Genomic DNA, 19,380 nt, shown 5'->3' on the forward strand with positions numbered 1-19,380 from the left:
TACGGAAAACTAGATCTCTGTTGTACAGTGTCGTCACTCATCCTCAACTACTGCTTTGTCTTAATTTATTTATTCTTTTTTCTTTTCAGGTCAACATTTTGAGGTTGAGACATTGATCCTTGTGCGTCCAAGGCGACTGCTCCAAGTTCGAGTTTTCGGGAAAGACGCCCTTTCCCGTCTTTGACCGACTCTTTCGAGGGCCTCCAAAAGCCTGGCGTCTTGCGTCCATGCACGGTGCAGCTCTGCCCCGTGGAAAGGGCACTCGAAGGCACTTGGAAGTCAGCATTCCCGAAGCAAGTGGAATTGAAACCGCCCAACCCAGGGAGGACATATCAGGAGGAGAGCATCTCATGCCGTGATTGAGCCTCGACGTAATAAGTCGAGAGACTGGCCACAGCCGTGTGCCAGTCTCTCGAAAGTGTTCCAATTTGCGTGATGTGCGAGTCTGTTTCCTCGAAGAAGCAGACCTTGTCGAGTGGTCAGAGTCTTGCACACTAGACATTATTGTGTCAACTGTTGGAAGACATCCCGGTTTTTTCGCACACGTTCTGTGCATATACAGAGAAGTTTACATCACATTTTAACCTTCCGCAGTAGACACTACCATTGACGTCAAATTACTGTCGGCTCGTGGATTCTTGTCGGAAAAGGTAGATTTCACATTTGTACAGTAACTCCCACGGCATGTCGTGCAAACTAAGATGTACATTACCTCTATGCTCAAAGAGTTGGTACACTTTTTGGTTTACACTTAGGTGGCTAATACTACTAGCTATGTGCACTGTCATGTACTGGATCGCAAGTTAGAGCTCAACACGTTACAAAAAGTGTGCATGGACGACGCAAAGTGTTTTTGCGAGGTTTTCGCTCGAATTATAATGGCTCACATTTGGAGGGGAGCCACGAGCTCAACCTTGGTTGATCCGTAAGGCAAATACAAAGTTTTGGTGGTGTCATAGAAGCACCTTTCCTTATACATGGTATATACCAGGGGTGACCAAACTGCAGCTTGCGAGCCGCATGCAACTCTTCGCAGGTCCAAGTACGGCTCGCGGCTTTCTGGTAAGCGTGCCCCCGTTCGCCTCCTGTGTCCCCAAAACAAAGAGAGTTCTAGAATTCAAAAAGAAACTCGGTCTTGACAGCCTTGTAGTACACTACGTACATACAGCTGGATTGCTTTTTGACACATGGATCTGTCCAGTGACCGCTTGTTTTATTGTTTTAAAAAGAATTTCGAATTATATGCACATAACTGGTGTTAGGGGCAGTGGCTGGCTAGCGAACCATGCATTCATTTCTGCTTAGCGGTTGAAGAAACGTCCTGCTGCCTGGTGTCATTTATTGTAGTTGACAATTATAACTGTCCCGTTTGGAAAGGACTGTTCCCTCCATATTGTTTCTTGTTAAAAATAGCCCCCCCCCCCCCCCCCCTACCCCTTCATTTTTTTTTTCCTGCATCTCTCTGAACTTTTGTAGTTTTGTCTGTGGCTCTAACCCCATGTCCCTCTGGCTGCCCCTGGTATATACGGTAAATGATGCAAGGAACCTCTTGCTTAGACTAGACACTGCGATCTGTGATGCGATTTTCTAGGAAATCGGTAGCGTGCAGAAATAGTGACTAGGCTCTACGCCGTTGCAGCATACGGCATCGTGATGCTCAAGGGTCTTGGCGCTGCTGCTAGAGTTTTGAAAGCAGGTGGCGGATTAACTGCAAGGTACACAGTAATATACAGGTTAACTACTGCATGCCAGTGGAAGCCAGCTTCCTTTGAACCTGTAGCGCAGATCTGAATTCATATCCTAGTTGCTGAAGGCATGTTTACATTACCGAGACTGTAGGCCTTCTCGAGGCTTTGAGGGTTGGCCACGAAGGACATGCCCCGTGCAGTGAGTCGAATTAACTTCACGTCGAGATTTCTGTGCATGTTCAGTAGAGAGTGCATTTTTTGTGAAATATACATAAAGAAAAGTTATTCCGTTGATTACAAGTCGTTAATTGAAAGACACACACGGCTTGGTTTATGGAATGCTGTTTGTTGCAAGGTGATCACTGTAACAACACTTTTGCGCGAAGTTTCATCTTGCTACATTGAACACACTGCTCGACAGTTTGATTTAAGAACCTTCATTCGACGAAGCTCGTACAATATTACCATCGGAGGAGTTACACTAGCGATTTTCCATTAGCCGAAGAGCATTGACCATATCTCTCCTTTGAATAGACCAGCATAGCTTCTACGTCCGCCTAGAGATTTTGTGCCGAGATTCGCACCAACGATTGGCACTCGCAGGGTCATGCCCAAACTGTGATCAGAGCCTTAGAGATAAGTCCACAGGGGTGTCTATTTTGCGTAACATGGCCACGCCATAGCATGGAGTCTCGCTGCACTGGTCTCTTCAGTGTGGCACATAGCTTAGAGAAGTAGTGACCAACAGGCCTTTGGATACCACATATACACTTTTACGATAGTGTTGCCCACGTCGGAAACCTTTTTTCCTGGGCCGTTCAACCTTGCATTTGACGTCGAACTGAGCGCCTTAGTCGTGGCATAGTCTAGATTTATTTCGCCGCATTTGTGCCAATGATTTTTAACAATGTCGCGCTTCCAAACCGAACAAATGTGTTTCCGTCTTGGATTTTCGAGACGCCACTTTTGAATTGGCTACCGATTATATACGTAACTTTTTTTGTTGTTTCTTTGCGACCAGTCCGTTAGATTTGGTTGTTTACGTTGCTCTTCAACTAGTTTTATGTAGCTTTTGTGATTTTATGGCAAGTTTCCTGTTTGTGTGTAAAGAGTATTTGCTGCTGTAAATCTTAACCTCATCTCGATAGTATGCATAATTTGGAAGTGACAACGTCTCGCAAAGGATTGTCACAAACACAAAGCACAACCTTTCGGTGCACTTGACTGCACCACCAGCGTTTCCTGAAACTTGTGATACCTGTGCTAGCTGTAACACCCAGCCTACCACTCAGGCCCCCAGTGAACCACACACAGCCAGTTGTGTTGCAGTCGTGTTGGTTCTACCCTACAGCAGACAGTGTTTGTATACCACAGTACTTACATGACCCCGCTCCATAAGAGAAAAAGCTCCGTCAAGTCGCGAGAAACATTTTTTAGGACGTAATATCTCTTCCCTTGAGCCCTCACAAGTGTGTGTTTGCGTGTGTGTGCATGTGTACTTATAGTATTTTTGTGAAACTGTCCTGTCAGGCACTAATTTAATAAAGTTTCAAATTTACCCCTCAGCTGAAAAATTTTGTATTGATTGGCACCACTGATGTTACCAACTCGTACCAGATTTCTGCTCTGCAGATTTTCAGCGCTTTGGACAGCCCATGAGGGATCCTAGGGACACGTGCCGATTCCAAAGGTGTTGGGCCTTGGGACATAGGCCGATTCCAAAGATGTTGGGAATGTGCGATTGCCTCAACCAGTGTGGACGCATGGTCAGTATTTTGCAGCATGTTAGAAATTCTAGCAATATGCCCAGGGGCACCCTTACATCATCAAGCGCCTTGGGCGGACTCCAGTTGTGGTGCTCCTCCCTCCCTTTTAATGCAAAAGCATTAACTGTCCCATGGAGCGAAGCCGGCATTGTCTGTAGCAGCGAAACGGCACCTAAATTCCCATTGGCTGTGATGCGTCATGTGGCTCCATAGCAATGGCGTCATTGTTGCTAAAGAGCCAGCCGAACTGCTGGCGGTGCAGTGGGAGGCGGGAAGATGCGGGTATGCGCTGGTGTGAAGTTGGGCCTAACGTTACGCTTTGAAGTCTAACGTCGTCGACTGGTATCCGCAGCTAGAGCGATGATGATGATGAGAGGACACGTGATTTCAGCAAGTGCTGCACTGAGCTTTCCACTCCTGCCGCTGCCTCACCCAGCGGCGCAGCAGTTGCCAGCGAGCCAGGGCGGTCTGAGCGGCGCAGCGGCCACTTCCACTCCTCTCGGCACCAAGAATGCCTTCGTATTTACAACTCGCAAGAGGTGCTTAGGTGTCTTTGGAATTTTTTATGCACGACTACCTACTATCTACTAGGTACAACATAACGTTACTAAACATAAGTGTAGTGGCCCAACACGAGTGTTTTGTCAGCCGAGAACCACATTCCAAAAACCGCCCATGTCACCTACCCCTAAGACCGCTACTGAATGTGCCCACCCAGATAAACAGTAATTGTGGCGAAATCTCGGCCAGGCGCTTTGTTTGGGCCACTTTGATTATGCGTTAAGAACCTTTGTCAGTCCCGAAATTCGAGGGGACAAACCGGTGAGCGCGCGCATGAGTGTAGATGCACATTTGGCATCTTTTGGCACTTGCTGCCTCAAGTGATGGAAAGGCAATTGAGTAATGACTTTACCTTTTAGCAATTTTAGAGTTATAGCTTTAAGGAGCTTGTGTCGCAAAAAAGCTGGCGTCAGTGGGAGAGAGAAATGAAAGGGACAGGTGTCTGATAATTCACAGGGTGGGGAAGCTTAATGTTTGACGCGAGAATGTGAGTTTTGAAGGGAAACTCTGCTTAATTTTTGTTTTTGAAAAACCGATGCAGTCCTCTTCAGTATCACTTGGGAAGACCACACATCGGATATTACGACCTAACTCTGTCTAAATGTTTCTTAAACGGTCCGGCAAACTGCAACTCGCCAAGATGCAAAAATCGGCAGACTCAAGTGGGCGAATTGAGGCGCAACCAACAGCGCAATCAAGACTACAGTGTGCGCGTAGCCAACATTGAGCTAAACGTCGTCACCATTGCCCCTTTTTGCTTGTTTTTATTCCTCTGGGCAAGCGTAACGGGCAACGTCGGCAACATTTCCTCTCCGACCGAGCTCAGCAGTGTCCACGTGATTGACGTAACGTGCCTGCGCAGCGCGCTTCTTGGGAGTATTCTCGCTGTGGTCCCACCCATTGCCACCGTCTCCTGTGTCACAACTGCCATTGTCGTCTCACCGTTTGTGATTATTATCTCTCGGAGTTTCGTTCACCCTACGGACTCAACGTCCCCAGACCTGTGCCGCAGTTGTGCAGATGTTGTCAAGTGCCCCTATCCCTCCAGTCGTTTTGCAGAGGATCACGTGACGTCTCGTACCACGTGATAGCCATGTTCTTGGTAGTCCGGGGCCATAGTCGGCCGGACAGCCGAAGTTTCGGTTTCTGCTAGTGTTTAAAATTAGATTTAACAATATATATCCTATTTTTCGCAAAGCAAATGACAAAGTGTCTTTTACTAGTGCTTTTTAATGCAAAATCACTTATTATCTTGAAATTTTTGGAATTGAGCAGAGTTGCCCCTTAAAGCGCACGAGCAGAGGTTTATATTTACCTAGCTAGCGTGTTCCACTCTTAAAGGGAAAACATAAAGGGCCACTGAAAAGAAAAAAAAAAATTCTTTTAGACAGTCTGGTTGGGACACGCATATCAAAAAAATATTTTTACGGCAAAAAAAAAATTTTTAGAGCAGTGTTGACAGTGCGAGTTTTATTTTAAATTCTGCGCACAAAGTCCACGACGTCACAGGATGGTCATACACTCCTTCCACCTCAACGAGATGGTCCCCCCCCCCCCCCCCCCCCATACCCAGAGCCCTTTTTCGTTTGCGGCAGTTGGTGTCTCGACCACTTGCGCCATCTCTTGTCTCCCATGCTAAACGACGCACTATTGTTTGAAGACCGGTGGCTTCGCTGCGTTTCCATAGGAGTTGAGCCTTTTTCTTTTTTTACTTTTTCCTCAAGTAAGTTCACTCTTTGCCAATTTTCTAGAAAAAATGCACCACCTGTGGGCAACACTGCACAAAATCGTGGCGCGGTAGGTTAAGAAACCTATTTTTGCTGTCCATTTAAAGAGCCTGGCCGCTATTTGAGACGCACTGTAGTTACAGCGTGCTACAAAAGATGACGCACGGCGCATCAAAAAATCTTCCGAATAAGGGGAGAGTTTGGTCATTGGTAAAAATAGGGCGTAAATAAGGGCACGTAGACCGTTCCATTAGGGTCATAGCAGAGAGGGTAATAGAGAGAAAAAAATGCCCTCCCCCTCTCACCCCGCATGTCGTCCCCCCCAAGTGGGCTGTACCTAGCATCCGGCTGGCGTGCAAACACTTTAAAATCGCGTTATTTGGGAAATGTCAAGCGCATTGCAATGTGCAGGTTTTAGTATGCCAGCTATCGTGTAATACTATGCTGGATATAAAGACTAACAGGGTCCAATTTCGCTGTTACCTGCGTGCCAATAAAAAAGGAAAATAGGAAAAACTGTGTCAGATTGGCCGGTCTCTCCGGCGAAAAGTAAATCCGGTTGCTGTACCAATTTTACTATGCAAAGTTTGTACTGGTGTAGGCCTTTAGCGACCATAAGTGGAAGTCTGAAATAATAAATAAAACCGTGCTCTCCTGCCTCAATACACGCAGTAGTTGAGTGTAGTACTGCCGGCTAACTCAACTGCTATTTAAGTAACGAAAAAAATATATGCTAGTTGATCATTTACCAAAATAGAACAACAGAGAACTATAGGTTGATTTTGGAGTAGACATAACTATTCTAAGAACACGAACCACTTCACAACGGCAGCCACGAGCGAGAGTTCGATGTTCCGTACAGCCTGCCGGTACAGCCCAAAGATGGAGAATGGCAACCTCCCGGTTCGTCGTCTACTAGCGGAGTCGGGCGCGTGCCCTCTCTCTCGTTTTACCCTGTTGGTCCCGCTGAATTTCCCGGATGTGTGGAGAGGGCGCTGCTGTCGAACAAAACGGTGCCGCCCAGAGAGCGCTAAATGGAATGGTCTATTGGGGACTCGGGCGAAACCGACGCCGCGTAGAGGCAACGCCGAGAAGCTCAGGAGAGGAGGTCATTTCGACTTTGTCGTCTGCTATCGCTGCTTGGTTCTCGTAGGGAGCATAGAAACAAGCATCGTTTCCACTAACTATTTTTATGCTTCCGCCGTGTCATTCTTACGCATTGACTAGAAGGTTTCGATCATCGAAAAATTGCTTTGCTGTCATACGTAACACCGATTTTACGCTGCAGTGCAAGAAATTTTTGATGCTCCGCGTGCTGAACGACGAAAATGACCTCCTTTCGTCCGCCATTTTGCCTGGCCAGCGCGCCCCCTATAGTTTGCAGGGGTCGCGAATAGGCCGGAATTCTTTCAATGACCTTGGGCGCATTGAATGTCGGCTCTCATGACCAACCACTAGCCATGAATGTTCCCCTAGCAGAGGCAACGAGCTTAACAAATGCCATCCAATCACAATTTTTAGATAAGAATTTATCCAAGTATTTTATTTCGGCACGCTAGAGTTGAAATTTGCGACTCTTCGTAACTGAAAGGGCAATGCATGTGACGTTGACGTCACAGCGACATTCAGAATTCAATTATGTCTTTTGATTTCAGTCACCACCACAGCAACGACCGAGAGAATGGTTGAAACTAGTGCCACTAAATAAGCTACGCTTCAGAGCAGGGATGGGCAGTATTTCAAATACAAGTATTTAAAATACGTATTTCAAATACTTTGTGTATTTTGCATTTGTATTTACTTACAAATTGGGTAATGTATTTGACGTGTGTATTTAAATACTGAAACGTGGGTATTCCAAATACAATTGTAATCAAATACAATTTTGTGGGCAAAAATACATCCCTCAAATTTATTGTCACGACTCATTTTGCTCATCTATAAGACGTGTCCCTGCTGTGAAGCCCGTCTTTCTAAGGTACAATACAAACCTATGTTCGCCTGCCCCCGTAGAGCGCCTATTTTCCCTTGGCAGCCTTATTCTGTGCCCCAACAGGGGTCGTCTTAGCGACACATTGTTCGAAAAGCTTCTGCTGCTGAAGTCGCACTAGTCGAAACTTCACAGATTAGCACGCACCAAAATTACACTGTACTGAGAAAGTCTCCTCTTTAATGTTGCACTTGCCTCTATTACGTTAAATAAATGTTATTGCCAAAGTTACAATTCTTGTTTTTATGCATGTGTTTGTAAGATATAGTCTCCATCCTTTATTCGGCCATTAGGCTTTTTTTCTTTTCTCCTCGGCTTTATTTTAAAAGCACTGTCCAGAGCAGGAAGAAAACTACGTTCTGCACCGAATGCAGTGTCTCTCAATCAAGCACAAGTGTTTATGACTGTGATTACGGTGCTAGTCCAGGGCAAGAATAGTGACGAAATCAAAGTTCACAGGCAGACTGGCTAAATAAGTGCCTGTGATAACAATTGTGATGCTTTCCAACCTGATTTCTATCCACATTTTTGCCTGGAACATTCTAAATGCGCGGGTCGTCCAGATTTTCGTAACTGCTCAGAGTTGCAACAATAAAAAATTGTCTAGCTAGTGCTGCGCGTCCTGGTCATCTCGGTTCTTTGTTGGTCTATACCAAAATGTAATCGACAAAAAAAAAAGCTGCTTGAAGCTCTGTACTTTTTTCACCTATTAAGTCCAAGCTGATTATATTTTTTTGTGATTATATTTCTATTACGTTACTAGAGCCTCGCACACTAACTCCCGAGTGTGCGATGCAAAATTAAAATGAGATACCGAGAAACCCGTTGCAGGTGCCCTGAAGTCGCTGACGCAAATTTTGAGGAATGTAATTGGAAAAGTATTTGGAGGAGACCAAATACATTTGGCTGTATTTGTATCTTGTACTTAAATGCTTTTTTGGAAATGTAATTAGGTTCGAAATTAAATACATTTTTGATGAAGTATTTTGTATTTGTATTTCGATACATATCTGCATGCATTTTGCTCATCCCTGCTTCAGAGTAACGACACTTGGCCGTATTGTGTCTTAAAATCATGGTTGCCAGTTATCTGAAGCTTTATCTGAAATCAAAGGAAACGATTTTCCGCCCTCCACAAATGTTTAAACAGTTCGCGACAGAGCAAGGTAATATTACATTAGCTTCCTAACACCGAATCTAATGCTGAGGAAGTCGCAGTTTTGAATCATGACGATCGGCAGTTGCGTCTGCTCTGAATACGAGCCAAAACGGCGGTGTCCACAACAACGTATGGAACGGAGTGCCAATACTCTAAGCGCAGCTCATTTAGTGGCTCTAGTTGAAACCATGGACACGAGACCAGGAATATTTTGACCCTGACCCACAACGCGCATCCCATATTCGCAGTTTCCAGTCATGTTTCAGAAAACCTTCTCGTCAACATCACCTTTTTCTGGCTCAGTAAACGCATTCAGCACCTTGAAACTCCCTATTTCCACCAATCTCTTACAATTACCCATTCATGTAATTTCAGCCTTGTGCAGAAACAAAAGATACCTGCGCCGCAGTGGGCGGCTCCTTCAAGGTCACCTCGGCTTCATTTTACTTTGCAGGATCATTGCAGGGACAATATGCAGCGCTGACGGCGGCGACGCTTTCGCCGCTCCACCCTGGCTCTCGGCAGCTCCTCCCATTGACCAAACTCTCCCAATATACAGGTCTGACAAAAAATGACGTCCTCACCGTGGATTAAAAAAAATAAATCCATACAAGTCGCACAAGAAAAATGTTTGAAAAAAAATCGCGACTTATGCACCGGAAAATACGGTATATTTCTCAGTTTTACCTCAAGATGTACCGCAGCAAGGGCTGCGAGCTCGAGCCGTTAGCTTAAGCAATTGCAGCTGCTACGCGAGTTTTTGTCCAGCCCAGGACTCCAGGTGCACTGTTGCCAGCAGAAAGTTGCCTGCTGAAATTTATGCAGACAGCATAGTAAGCCAATTCACCAACTCTATGAGAAAACTTTTTTTATTTTCATACAATATTTTAGCTGGCTATTTAGAGAGGGTTGTGAAATTGGTGCAAAACTTGAACCAAATTGGGGACTACCAAAAACCAGTGAAGTTCCCTGAAAAACAATATGTCCATACAAAAAGGGATATATTACCGGCTTTATGCCAAGCTTTTACTTTTTCAGATACTATATGCCCCAAATACATTCAATCCACCACTGAAGCACATCGGTAAATAAGTACTATTATGCTAGCCATGTTAAACAAAAATAATCTTCGACAGGGGTATCATATGACACGTCGGTTCAGTTCTGGCACACAGTCAACGGTAGAACACTCGAAACGACCTCATTCCCCCTTTCCCCCCCCCCCCCCCCCCCCAACCGTATTTGGATACTATCTGCAAGATGAGAAATTGAAAAGGAGCATGTGTGCAACCTTGCAAGAAATAGTACTGCCAGCAGAGTTGAATGTCAACTATGAATGTGGCTCTTCGATGTAGCACTTGACTGTCCCATTGGGAAACTGGAAATGATTGAACTGCAACACTTTGCAATACCCAGCCTGTCGCACTACGATAAAGCTGACGGCAAGACCAGCAGCATGTGACAACTCGCCCCACTCCAGAAGCATGAAAGCCACCACTCCACCGAACAAACTCGTAAAGAAACACTTGAATTGTATGAACGCTTTGGCAAATGTCCCGCAGCTAGCCACAAAAAAATTATAGGCACGCTCAATTTACATCTAGAGAATGACAACTGTGTATACATATATCGGATACTGCAGGAAAGCTAGCCTCGAGCACATGTGACATGCACAAATTATAAATGACTAGGGTGCGTACGAGTATGCATTCCCAAAAATATGTGGTGCAAACACTATGAAACAAGAAAGTAAAAGCCTAATTACAGCAACATCAGGACAGCAATACTGACAGTAAAGTTGAACAAAAGTTTCTACACGAAAGTGTGTTAATCCAACTTATTATAAAGATAGCAAGCTTACTTTGTTGCAAGGCACAGCAAGGAAGAACCCCCTAGAACGAGCAAAATGCCTCCAAGCTTTGAGAAACCTGGGATGGTAACACCTGCCATAGTTCAATTGCTACCTAAACGTTATTTAAATAGAGGTTTACAAATCTTGCACAGAGTAGAAACATTACCCCAAATTTTCAATACCTTTTTTCTTTTTTTTTTTAATTGGAATAGTAAGTTTAATTTGGTAGCCAGCGTACGGGATTCGATCGAAGTAGTGGCACCTATGAAATTCCATAGTGCTGTCTTCAAATCATAAGCATGCAAACATTCTCCTCTCTAGACCTTGCATCGTCGGTTCAACTTCCCTGCCACTGTCGGGGACACAAAATGGGCGATGCTGTGCGCACCTCTCCGTTGCTCTTTCTCCCCATGGGCTCCGTTCAACAACTCGCATTCTCTCGCAATCTCGAAACGAGACACTCGAGTAAAAAGTTGCGGAAGCAAAGAGAAACGCACCTTGCCGTACCTAACCACCCAGCACTGCCATTCCGGAAAACGCTTTCACGGTTGTCCCACACGTAGAAGGGGCGTGGAACCCAGGCTATTTACGAGAGACATGAGACGCCCGCTTCGCCGTCTTCAACCATGAGCGAGTCCATTCTCGCCACGCGCTTTGCCCTCCGTAAGATAGCAAAGACCCTCGTGGAAGGTTTATTGCCCGTTCACACATGCGCCGCAGCACCACCTTGGCGCTAGTATATAGTCGGTGCTGGAAATGGCGCAGACCTCGCCAATGCAGTATCGACTTCACGCCATGTTATAGTCTGCGACGGGCTAAGAATGCAGCGGAACCTTCCCTTTGCTTTCCGCCAGGCACTGGTTGCGCCTGCGACGAAGTGTCGTCGAAAGCAGAGAGCTCGTGCTGGAGGCGGAGCATCTACCGAGTCCTAAATCCCTCGCCAACACGCGATACATCGCCGAGCTGAATTCGAGTCGGCACTGCGTCGGTGCCGTTCCTAGTGTTGATTTAGTGCCGCGACGTACGTGTGAACCTGCCTTTATTGCCACTCACTCGTGCTTGTGGACCGTCTCCCCCAATAAATACCGCCCTCTCCTACTGGCGACGAGACCAGCCGATGCCGAGGCTCCACCCGCAGCAGCAGGAAACTCGGACGACCGTCTTCTTCCTCGTCGCTCCCCGGGTCGTGTCGGGGTTCCTCCGCCGCTGCTGCCCCTGCCGTCCGGGCGAGCGGCCTGTGCTTCCTCACTTCTTGAGGATGCGCCGTATCTGGCTGTTCTGGTGCACGATGGCGCCCTCAGCCAGGTCCGTCTTGTCCGTCAGGCCGTCCAGAAGCTCCATCTGGTCATCCAGTTCCTTGCCCAGGCCCTTGGCCAGGCACTTGAGCCGCCCCAGGCCGCTGTCCAGCTCGGCTGTACGTAAAGCGGGAGAAGAAGAGGTCGGAGACCAGGCGGCGGAAGAGTTCCTAGACACCTTTCCAGCGCCGGCGCCCGCACGAAAACTGCCGAGACGCCGGGCCGTGCACGAACATGCGACGTCGGGTATTCCGCAGAGGAGGGCTATTGCACGAGCTCGAGACGTGTTCCACAGCCTGACAGACGAGGGTGGCGGTGCCCAAGAGGCGGCTATTGCGTCAGTCTATATCGCTGATGTAAAGGCTGGTTTATACACTCGCAACTGCTTACGACCGTGTTCTTTAAAGCCTCTTACGACGAGAGAACACAATGCTGGCTCGAAAAACTTTTGGCAATGTTATAAATGACCATTTCTCATAGACAGTATGTACTTTGATATCACAAATACCGCAAAACCTTCACTCTAACGAAATGCAGTTCCAGGGTCAACTCGTAGGTAGATGGCACCAGCGTGCCAGCGCGTTCTCTCCTTGTAAGGGACTGCAAGAACATGGTCCTAAGCAAACGCAAGTCTGTGAATGGGCCTTAACACGACAGGTACAGTCTGCACCAACATGAAAGACCCACTCTGAGCACGTGGACGAGACGGTGGCCGGCCACCTGGGAATCCATGGGCCGGCCCTTTGCCTCAGAGCCACCGAGGCGGCTAGATGGAGGTCGATAGTGGTGCCACTTCCGCTTTGTCTTATCGAGTTTCGCTCTTCTCGGAATGACGTGGAAAGTCCTCGACAGGCATCCCACCAGCCACCGTGCGGGCCCCGCACTCCGAATGAGCCTTTCGTATTGGAGGAGACTGTACAAACATTGATCGGCGGTCTTACCGCCGGCACGTCTCCTTGGAACCCGTCAAAGCTCGACCCTCCGGAAGAGGGTTTCTAAAATTCAATCTCCAAGGAAAGCCAATTGCTTGGAGATTGAATTTGTCATGGGGGGGGGCACCCATGACAAAATGCTGTATGAAGGGGAGGGGGCAGTGGAGGTCCCAGCAAAATGGAAGATTTCGAGGGGGGGACCCGGGGCCCCATGGGGACCCCCCACCCCTGGCTACGTGCCTGCCGGGCCGGCAAAGCCAAGCTAAGCTCGGAAGCGGCCGCTGCGCAATCCGAACGATGTGCTACATGGTCGCCTACTCTATTGTAGGGTAGGTACAGTCTGCAGCAAAAATTTGGGGGGCGCAGGAACATCGGCCAAAATGACTGGTTCCGCCTTCTGACGGCGAGTGGCCGCCCTCAAGGTTCACATTGCGAGGATGCGCTTCCTTCCGTGCTCAAAGTCATGTCTTTTTCACTCGCTTCCGCCAGACGTGCACGAAATAACTGGGACCAGCGCAAGGTGCCGCTCTGTCAGCCATCATGCCGCACGTCTGCCTCAGCAGCCACTGTGATGGGGGACAGAGCTCGCGCATGCTAAAGATAACATTTCGCGGCACCTTGCATTTGCTGCCGACTGTACGCGAGTTCTTGCCTTGTTCGGTATCTATGATGATTATACTATGGTGGCTGGAAAGGGAAGTGTGACGGGCAGGAGAGAAGGGCTGCACAGATTTGCGATGAAAGTGACTCGTCTGCAGACTGCAGTGCCCCTCGCAGTGGCAAAGGTTTTCATTGCAACTAGCGCCCCTTTCTGACGTGGCGTGCATACGGCACCATGTCGGACCGTAATTTCTTTGTCGACTACATGAATTATGCATGTTTCACCCGTTACATAGGTCGAGCGCCTAAATTCCGCAATGAAAATCTCAGGGACCACTAGGGACACTGTAGCCAGCAGGCGAGTCAGAGGTCCCCAATATTTTTAGAGAGCCTGTACCACAGAGATTTTCCAACTACTCGATTGGGGTCACGTGGTTTATGGGCCACATTTGCGATACAAACTGCGAGAAGGTGATGAAAGCGTTCATCATCTGCAAACGTCTCCTCCTTTTTTTATGCTTTCCTCTTCACCGCACAAAAACGCAGGGCCTGCGTACTTGCAACGAATCGCCAGAAAAGGTGCTCGCCATTAAATTGCGAACGCTCCCCGTCGTCTGAGGTGAACCCTCTCTTCAATCTAGGCTCTAAAAATTTCATTGCAACTTGCGACCCTTTTTATTACTGCGCGCATACGGTGCCCATCACACTTCCCCTTCTAGCCACCATAATTATAGCATTAGAATGTTCAATGCACTTTTTTCGTCTGTGCTGTGGCGTACCACCGTAAGGCCGTGTAGCTGTTGGCGAGAATCATGAATAGACAAACGAGCAAACGCAGCCGTACCCAGGTTTGAGTCCAGTTTCTGTTCCACTTCGGCAGTGCGGCTCCCGTAGCCCGCAGACGGCTGCGGCTTGGCCGCCACGAGGTCGCCCCGGTCGTCTTGGAATCCGGCCGCAAAGCCGGACGTGTCGACGCCCCGAATCCGCAGGCCGGGGTGGGGTCCCCGCTGCCTGGCCGAGTTGCTGCCGTCCAGCTTCACCTTCTGCAGTGTCTTCTCCAGCTCCGTGACTGGCTTCTCCTCTTCCTCCTCGTCAACAAATGGAGCGGCTGCTCCAGCATTTCGGGAGGCATCCGCGTTGTTCCCGCCGCGGAAATAACTCTTGATGCTTCCGAAAACGCTCTGGGCAGAAAGCGAGGAGACACGTGGAATTGTAGAGACCTTTCGTCAAGGTGCGGTTACGGTGCCTTTCGGTGTTTCAGAAAAAAATCTTTCGGGATATTGCGGTACTTTCAGACAAGATGAACAAGGAGACGTCGGCTCAAGCTTTGTTCGTCAAAAGACGTATTGCGATATCCTCGGAATAAAGAAAGTTCGCTGACCTCGTTATAGTCAGGGTTCTACATCCTCGAAGGATTATTTTTCCGAAAACTTGGGGATGCTTTTCGAGAGTTTGTTTATTTACTGGAACCGTTTCTCGGTGCGTGCATGCTTTCGTCGCTAGAAATCGGTATTCATAAAGGCACTTTTTGCGTGCAAATTATTGCTAGTCCTAGTAGGCTATGAAAAATGGGCAGAACTGCATATTGTGCATTCGATTTTGCTTGTGGAGGTGCCAAATTTTCACTTCTTACATAAAACGTGGAGTACCTTTTCACAAAAATGCACAGCAAGTGTGCCAGTAGTAGAATTACTAACAAGACCTCCCCATACACTAAGGGACAGTGAGGGTACAATAAAAAATTACTACATTTCTGCATAGTTCAATTAACGATAAAAATAATCTTGTGAGCTTTCAAAATCGGTAAGCGGCTCAAATGGCCTAAGAAAGAAGCTGAGTAGATAATCACAAAGTAAAAAAATGTTTTTTTTTTTTTTAAATCGACCTTTATTAGTAAAAACCCTAAAACTGGAATCGATTATCACAACGAAGGAACCATTTCACAGCAGAAGTGGCTTTTTAAGAATTCCCTCTTTGTAATAACAGTTAGAGAGGATTGAAACAGGTTAATAAATTTTAATGTGTCAGCAAAAATGATCTTTCTGCTTTAAAGTTGGTTTTATTATTTCTCATATTTTGACATGTCAACCCCTCTAATGTGTTGCCTCACTGTGCTGTAAATATATACATAAATAAATTGTGTCGCAAACTTTTTTCTTGCACCTTTTTTCATGGCGGTTTGCGGTCAAGCATTGAGCCTGGAATGCTGCACAACTACAACAGTGTCTATAAAAAAAAAAATGGGAAACAACTCTTCCAGAGCAACCTCTCTAAAGACGGGACAAAGTATTCATCTAATGGAGACCAATGACAAAATTACTGCCAAGCTACAGGTAGCTTCTCAACAAAGCAAATATTTTTAATGAGAATTTTTGAGTTAAATAACTTATTGGAAATGGAAATCCAACTGAAGGGTTTCCAAGTTTGCAATGGCATCTAAAGAACAACACAATAAGTTCACCAAGACTCGTCAACGTGCAACCCTCCTCTTCTAGTATGAACTCACTGCCTTGCAAAAATGCCAAAAAGAATTCACACTCTTTCTCGAACTGTTTCACAGGAGAAGCATTTGAGCTTTAATGACATGAAAAACATTCGTCAGAGACATCAAAGCATGTCAAGATGACAAGTGCGTCTCTCTCTAAACAAAAGGTTGGCAAGCCAGTGAGAGGGAATGCTGTAACACCTTGTTTTGTGTATAGAAGGCACTCCCCGTGACTATGTTGTTTCCAAATGATTGTCTGCACACCACTTACTACGTTTCTTTATTGTACCTAAGGGCTCAAAGGCATGACCGAAGGGGAGAGCAAGTACACCGTAAAAATAGTGACAAAGTTACACAAAGTGATCTTTCGTTCTACTGTCCTTTTCTCTCCCTCCGACGTTTTGTGCGCGGTTTAATCTTAGTTACACAAAGTGATCTTATGGAACCAGCAGAAGTGGTGAAGAGTGACTGTTGCGGCATATTCATTCGCGAAAGGCAACAAACTTAATCACTATTAATCTGGTGGAAGGTTTTAATGCTCGACAAAAAGACATCCAGCATAGCTGAGGTATAAGAGGTAACTTGAGTTTCTTTATAAACCCTGAGCCTTGCTTTTATTACTCTGGATACTCTGGAAGTGTTTGAGTTCAAACTGTACAAGTTGGAAACAGTATAATAGCAAAATGAGCTATTAAATAGAAACAAAATTAGTATACTGAAAGTAAAAAGTTAATATGCCGGCAAAATGTGGTGCCAAGCGTCCATTATGACAACAACAGAGTAAAACTGTGTGTCGAGATGCCAGATTTCACGCCCTATCTGTTGCCAAAGCCCAAATTATCGTGCTCTAACTATGGCTATCGGGCATCACAGCATGTAAATCACTTTTTAAATGATTGTCAGGTAATGGCGTGTATTTTCCCGTTGGACGGTAGGAGCCTGACAACTGCCTGTCCACCATTCATTAGGTGAACCTTCCAAAGCCACTTTTCTAGAAATGTTAGATCACACAGCTTTGTAAAAGGAACTACACGACACATTATGGGATGCCTTTGAACACATGCCCCCCACAATGCCCTAAGGCCATGGAGCATACCTTCATTGAGTTGAGGTGCTTCTGGCTCGTCTTCATGTTGGTATTAATGTTGTCCAGTCTTCGGTCCACATTTTTAAGTTGCTCCCCTTGGTGCGCTAGTTCCTGCAGAAAAACATTTTAAAATGAAGTCCCATCATAATTTCAGTGCTGCTTGGTTTTCAGATAACCTTTGACAAGTGCTAGGTGGTGGTCTACTGGAAGTACTACCTTTGGGCATTCACGAAAACTATTGATACTCGAGTCCATTTGTTGGGACAATTATACGTTATGTTAACACCCTACTGTTGTTTTAGAGCTTCGAACGTCGGGTTATGTTCGGAGATGTAAAGCAACAAGTAAGCGCCGATGCTTGCGCAAGTTGCCACACCACGCACTGTTTCGTTAAGTTCAGAATCGACCACTGAGTAATAAACCTTGCGGAGTGCAGCTTTTGACGTCAATGACTCGCTTAGTTGACCACTTTGAGCGCAGACAGAGCAGGGGTGGATCCAGAACTCTGCTTTGGGAGGGGGGGGCGGAAAATTTTTAAGGATACTATTCTCCCATTCTTTCTTGTGCACTGGCGGGTCCACCCATGTCAAATTGCCCTCCGAGAAGGGGGGGAGGGGGGGAGTCGACTTTGTTTGGGGGGGTGACCGCCACTGTCGCCGCCTCCGTCGCCACCCCCCCCCACCCCCCTTGGATCCGACCCTGAGACAGAGGTGATCATATAAACGGGAGTTGACTGCATGTGCAAAGCTCCCAGTCAAACCAGAAAATGCTCATATATCACAACTTCAATAATATGAAAGAGGCAGGACATTTCGAGGCCAGTGGCCCCTTCTTCAGCAGCCTCGGAATGAATAAATACCGGGTTATAAGAGGTGCTATTTTTTTCCTATTTCTATCCAAGTAAACAGTATCATAGCTTTTTGTTTGTTTTTTTAACTTGTTTTTATTTATGGTGGTTAAATTTTTTTCAGAGTGTGATAGCTACCTTAGAAACGTTTGCGCCTTCAGATGTTAGTCCAAAGAGTTGTTGTTCAGCTTTCAATTGAATGGTAGTGTCAAGATGCGCCGCTCCAAGCATAGTACAAACAAAAAAAAACTTCTAAGCTTTTTTTTTTTCTCTCTTTTATAGTGTCTTTGAGCACGTTTACAGCTTCCTTGTCACCACAATGACCAGCTTTTCCTTGACGCGCGGAAGAAGACATTTTACGTCTACATTGCCATTTGATCGGTCTCTTGCGGGGGCGTCTTGTTTATTCCGTCGGGCCGCCAACCCCCAAATCATGCAATACCGAGATGCTTAATTTTAATCACAACCGCGGCTACTTTGAACTCGTCGGTACAGCGGCCTACAATTAGGGGGGGGGGGGGGGGGGGGGGGGGGGGGGGGGGGGGGGGGGAAGTGAAAGAAAGTAAAAACGCCTCGACCAAAGGTGAACATCCGCGAGTCACGTGAAAGCAGCACGACAGTCAGTTAGCGCAAGAGCGTTCCCCCTGAGAACATCTGTTGGACGTGGTAACCCAGGGGCGGGGGGAAAAAAGGACGAACAACACAACAAAGCGGGACAGACTTCCCGGCCATGTCGTATTTTGAGTCAATATCGTAAACTCCTTTTTTTAGTTTTATCTTATTTGGCGGACGTCGGTCACGATGCAATGCCACGAAACTTCCTGGCCGCTGACGACACGTCGATTGTACCGCGAACGCGTTATACGGAACTCATTCTGCGAGGCGGTCACGGGTTTATGCGGGAGCGTGTGTGAACACAAGCAGCGCAATTTCTCACCTCGGCAGTGGCGATCCCAACTTGTTCGGTGTCGTACATGACTCGTACCGCAGAGTCCGACTTGTCGAGTATTCGGTCTTCCAGCTGTCGGCGCTCCGCGAGCAGCTGATCCCGCCGCTGTTCCCATTCCTGGTTTATAGAATTCTGTTGCCTGCTGGACGAGAAGCCCGGGCCGCTCGGCTTAGAGCGGCTGAGGAACGTGAAGTCGTCCACATCTTCGGAATCGTCTTCCAAAAAGGGGTTCGCACCAGCTTTCCATCGGCCTGCGTTCGCCATGTTGCAATTTTACGTGATGGATGGATAGATGTTCAGAGCAGAGGCAGCAGAGGCTCTGCTCCTAGGTAGAGTGCCTAGAATATACTGGGCACTGTATCCTAGGTAACCCGAGGTTGGTAGCCTGCGTCACCTATATTAGGTGGAATAATAGGTATTAGATTTTGCCTGGCTAAATTAA

General features: G+C 46.9%; 2 protein-coding genes across 3 annotated transcripts in view; one reads left to right on the forward strand and one right to left on the reverse strand.

The window, feature by feature from the left end:
* The window catches only part of LOC8024059 (E3 ubiquitin-protein ligase MIB2), a 53,043-nt gene extending 49,790 nt beyond the window's left edge, over positions 1-3,253 (forward strand). For both annotated transcript variants that reach the window (XM_029985986.4, XM_040205582.2), the window contains one exon: positions 90-3,253. The gene's annotated coding sequence lies outside the window, so the exon portion shown is untranslated. The remainder of the gene's footprint in view (positions 1-89) is intronic.
* An 8,512-nt stretch (positions 3,254-11,765) lies between these two features.
* LOC120836976 (synaptosomal-associated protein 29) lies at positions 11,766-19,234 on the reverse strand. The gene is made up of 4 exons (XM_040206121.3): positions 18,927-19,234; positions 17,152-17,253; positions 14,415-14,751; positions 11,766-12,155 (listed from the first exon to the last, which is right to left on the reverse strand). Exons 1-4 carry the CDS (start codon positions 19,200-19,202, stop codon positions 11,989-11,991), a joined length of 882 nt encoding a protein of 293 aa, XP_040062055.1. The 5' UTR covers positions 19,203-19,234; the 3' UTR covers positions 11,766-11,988.
* Between the last annotated feature and the right edge of the window lie 146 nt (positions 19,235-19,380).

The sequence above is a fragment of the Ixodes scapularis genome, unplaced genomic scaffold, assembly GCF_016920785.2.
Source record: "Ixodes scapularis isolate PalLabHiFi unplaced genomic scaffold, ASM1692078v2 PGA_scaffold1__304_contigs__length_218370807, whole genome shotgun sequence".
Classification (NCBI taxonomy): Eukaryota; Metazoa; Arthropoda; class Arachnida; order Ixodida; family Ixodidae; genus Ixodes; species Ixodes scapularis.

What these genes read in the sequence shown, in the direction of transcription:
- LOC120836976 (XM_040206121.3), bottom strand. Translation starts at nt 19,202, where the DNA reads ATGGCGAACGCAGGCCGATGGAAAGCTGGTGCGAACCCCTTTTTGGAA. An exon ending in TTGGGATCGCCACTGCCGAG is followed by an intron (nt 17,254 to 18,926) that starts GTGAGAAATTGC and finishes GTTTTTCTGCAG; the next exon opens with GAACTAGCGCACCAAGGGGA. An exon ending in AGCACCTCAACTCAATGAAG is followed by an intron (nt 14,752 to 17,151) that starts GTATGCTCCATG and finishes CTTTCTGCCCAG; the next exon opens with AGCGTTTTCGGAAGCATCAA.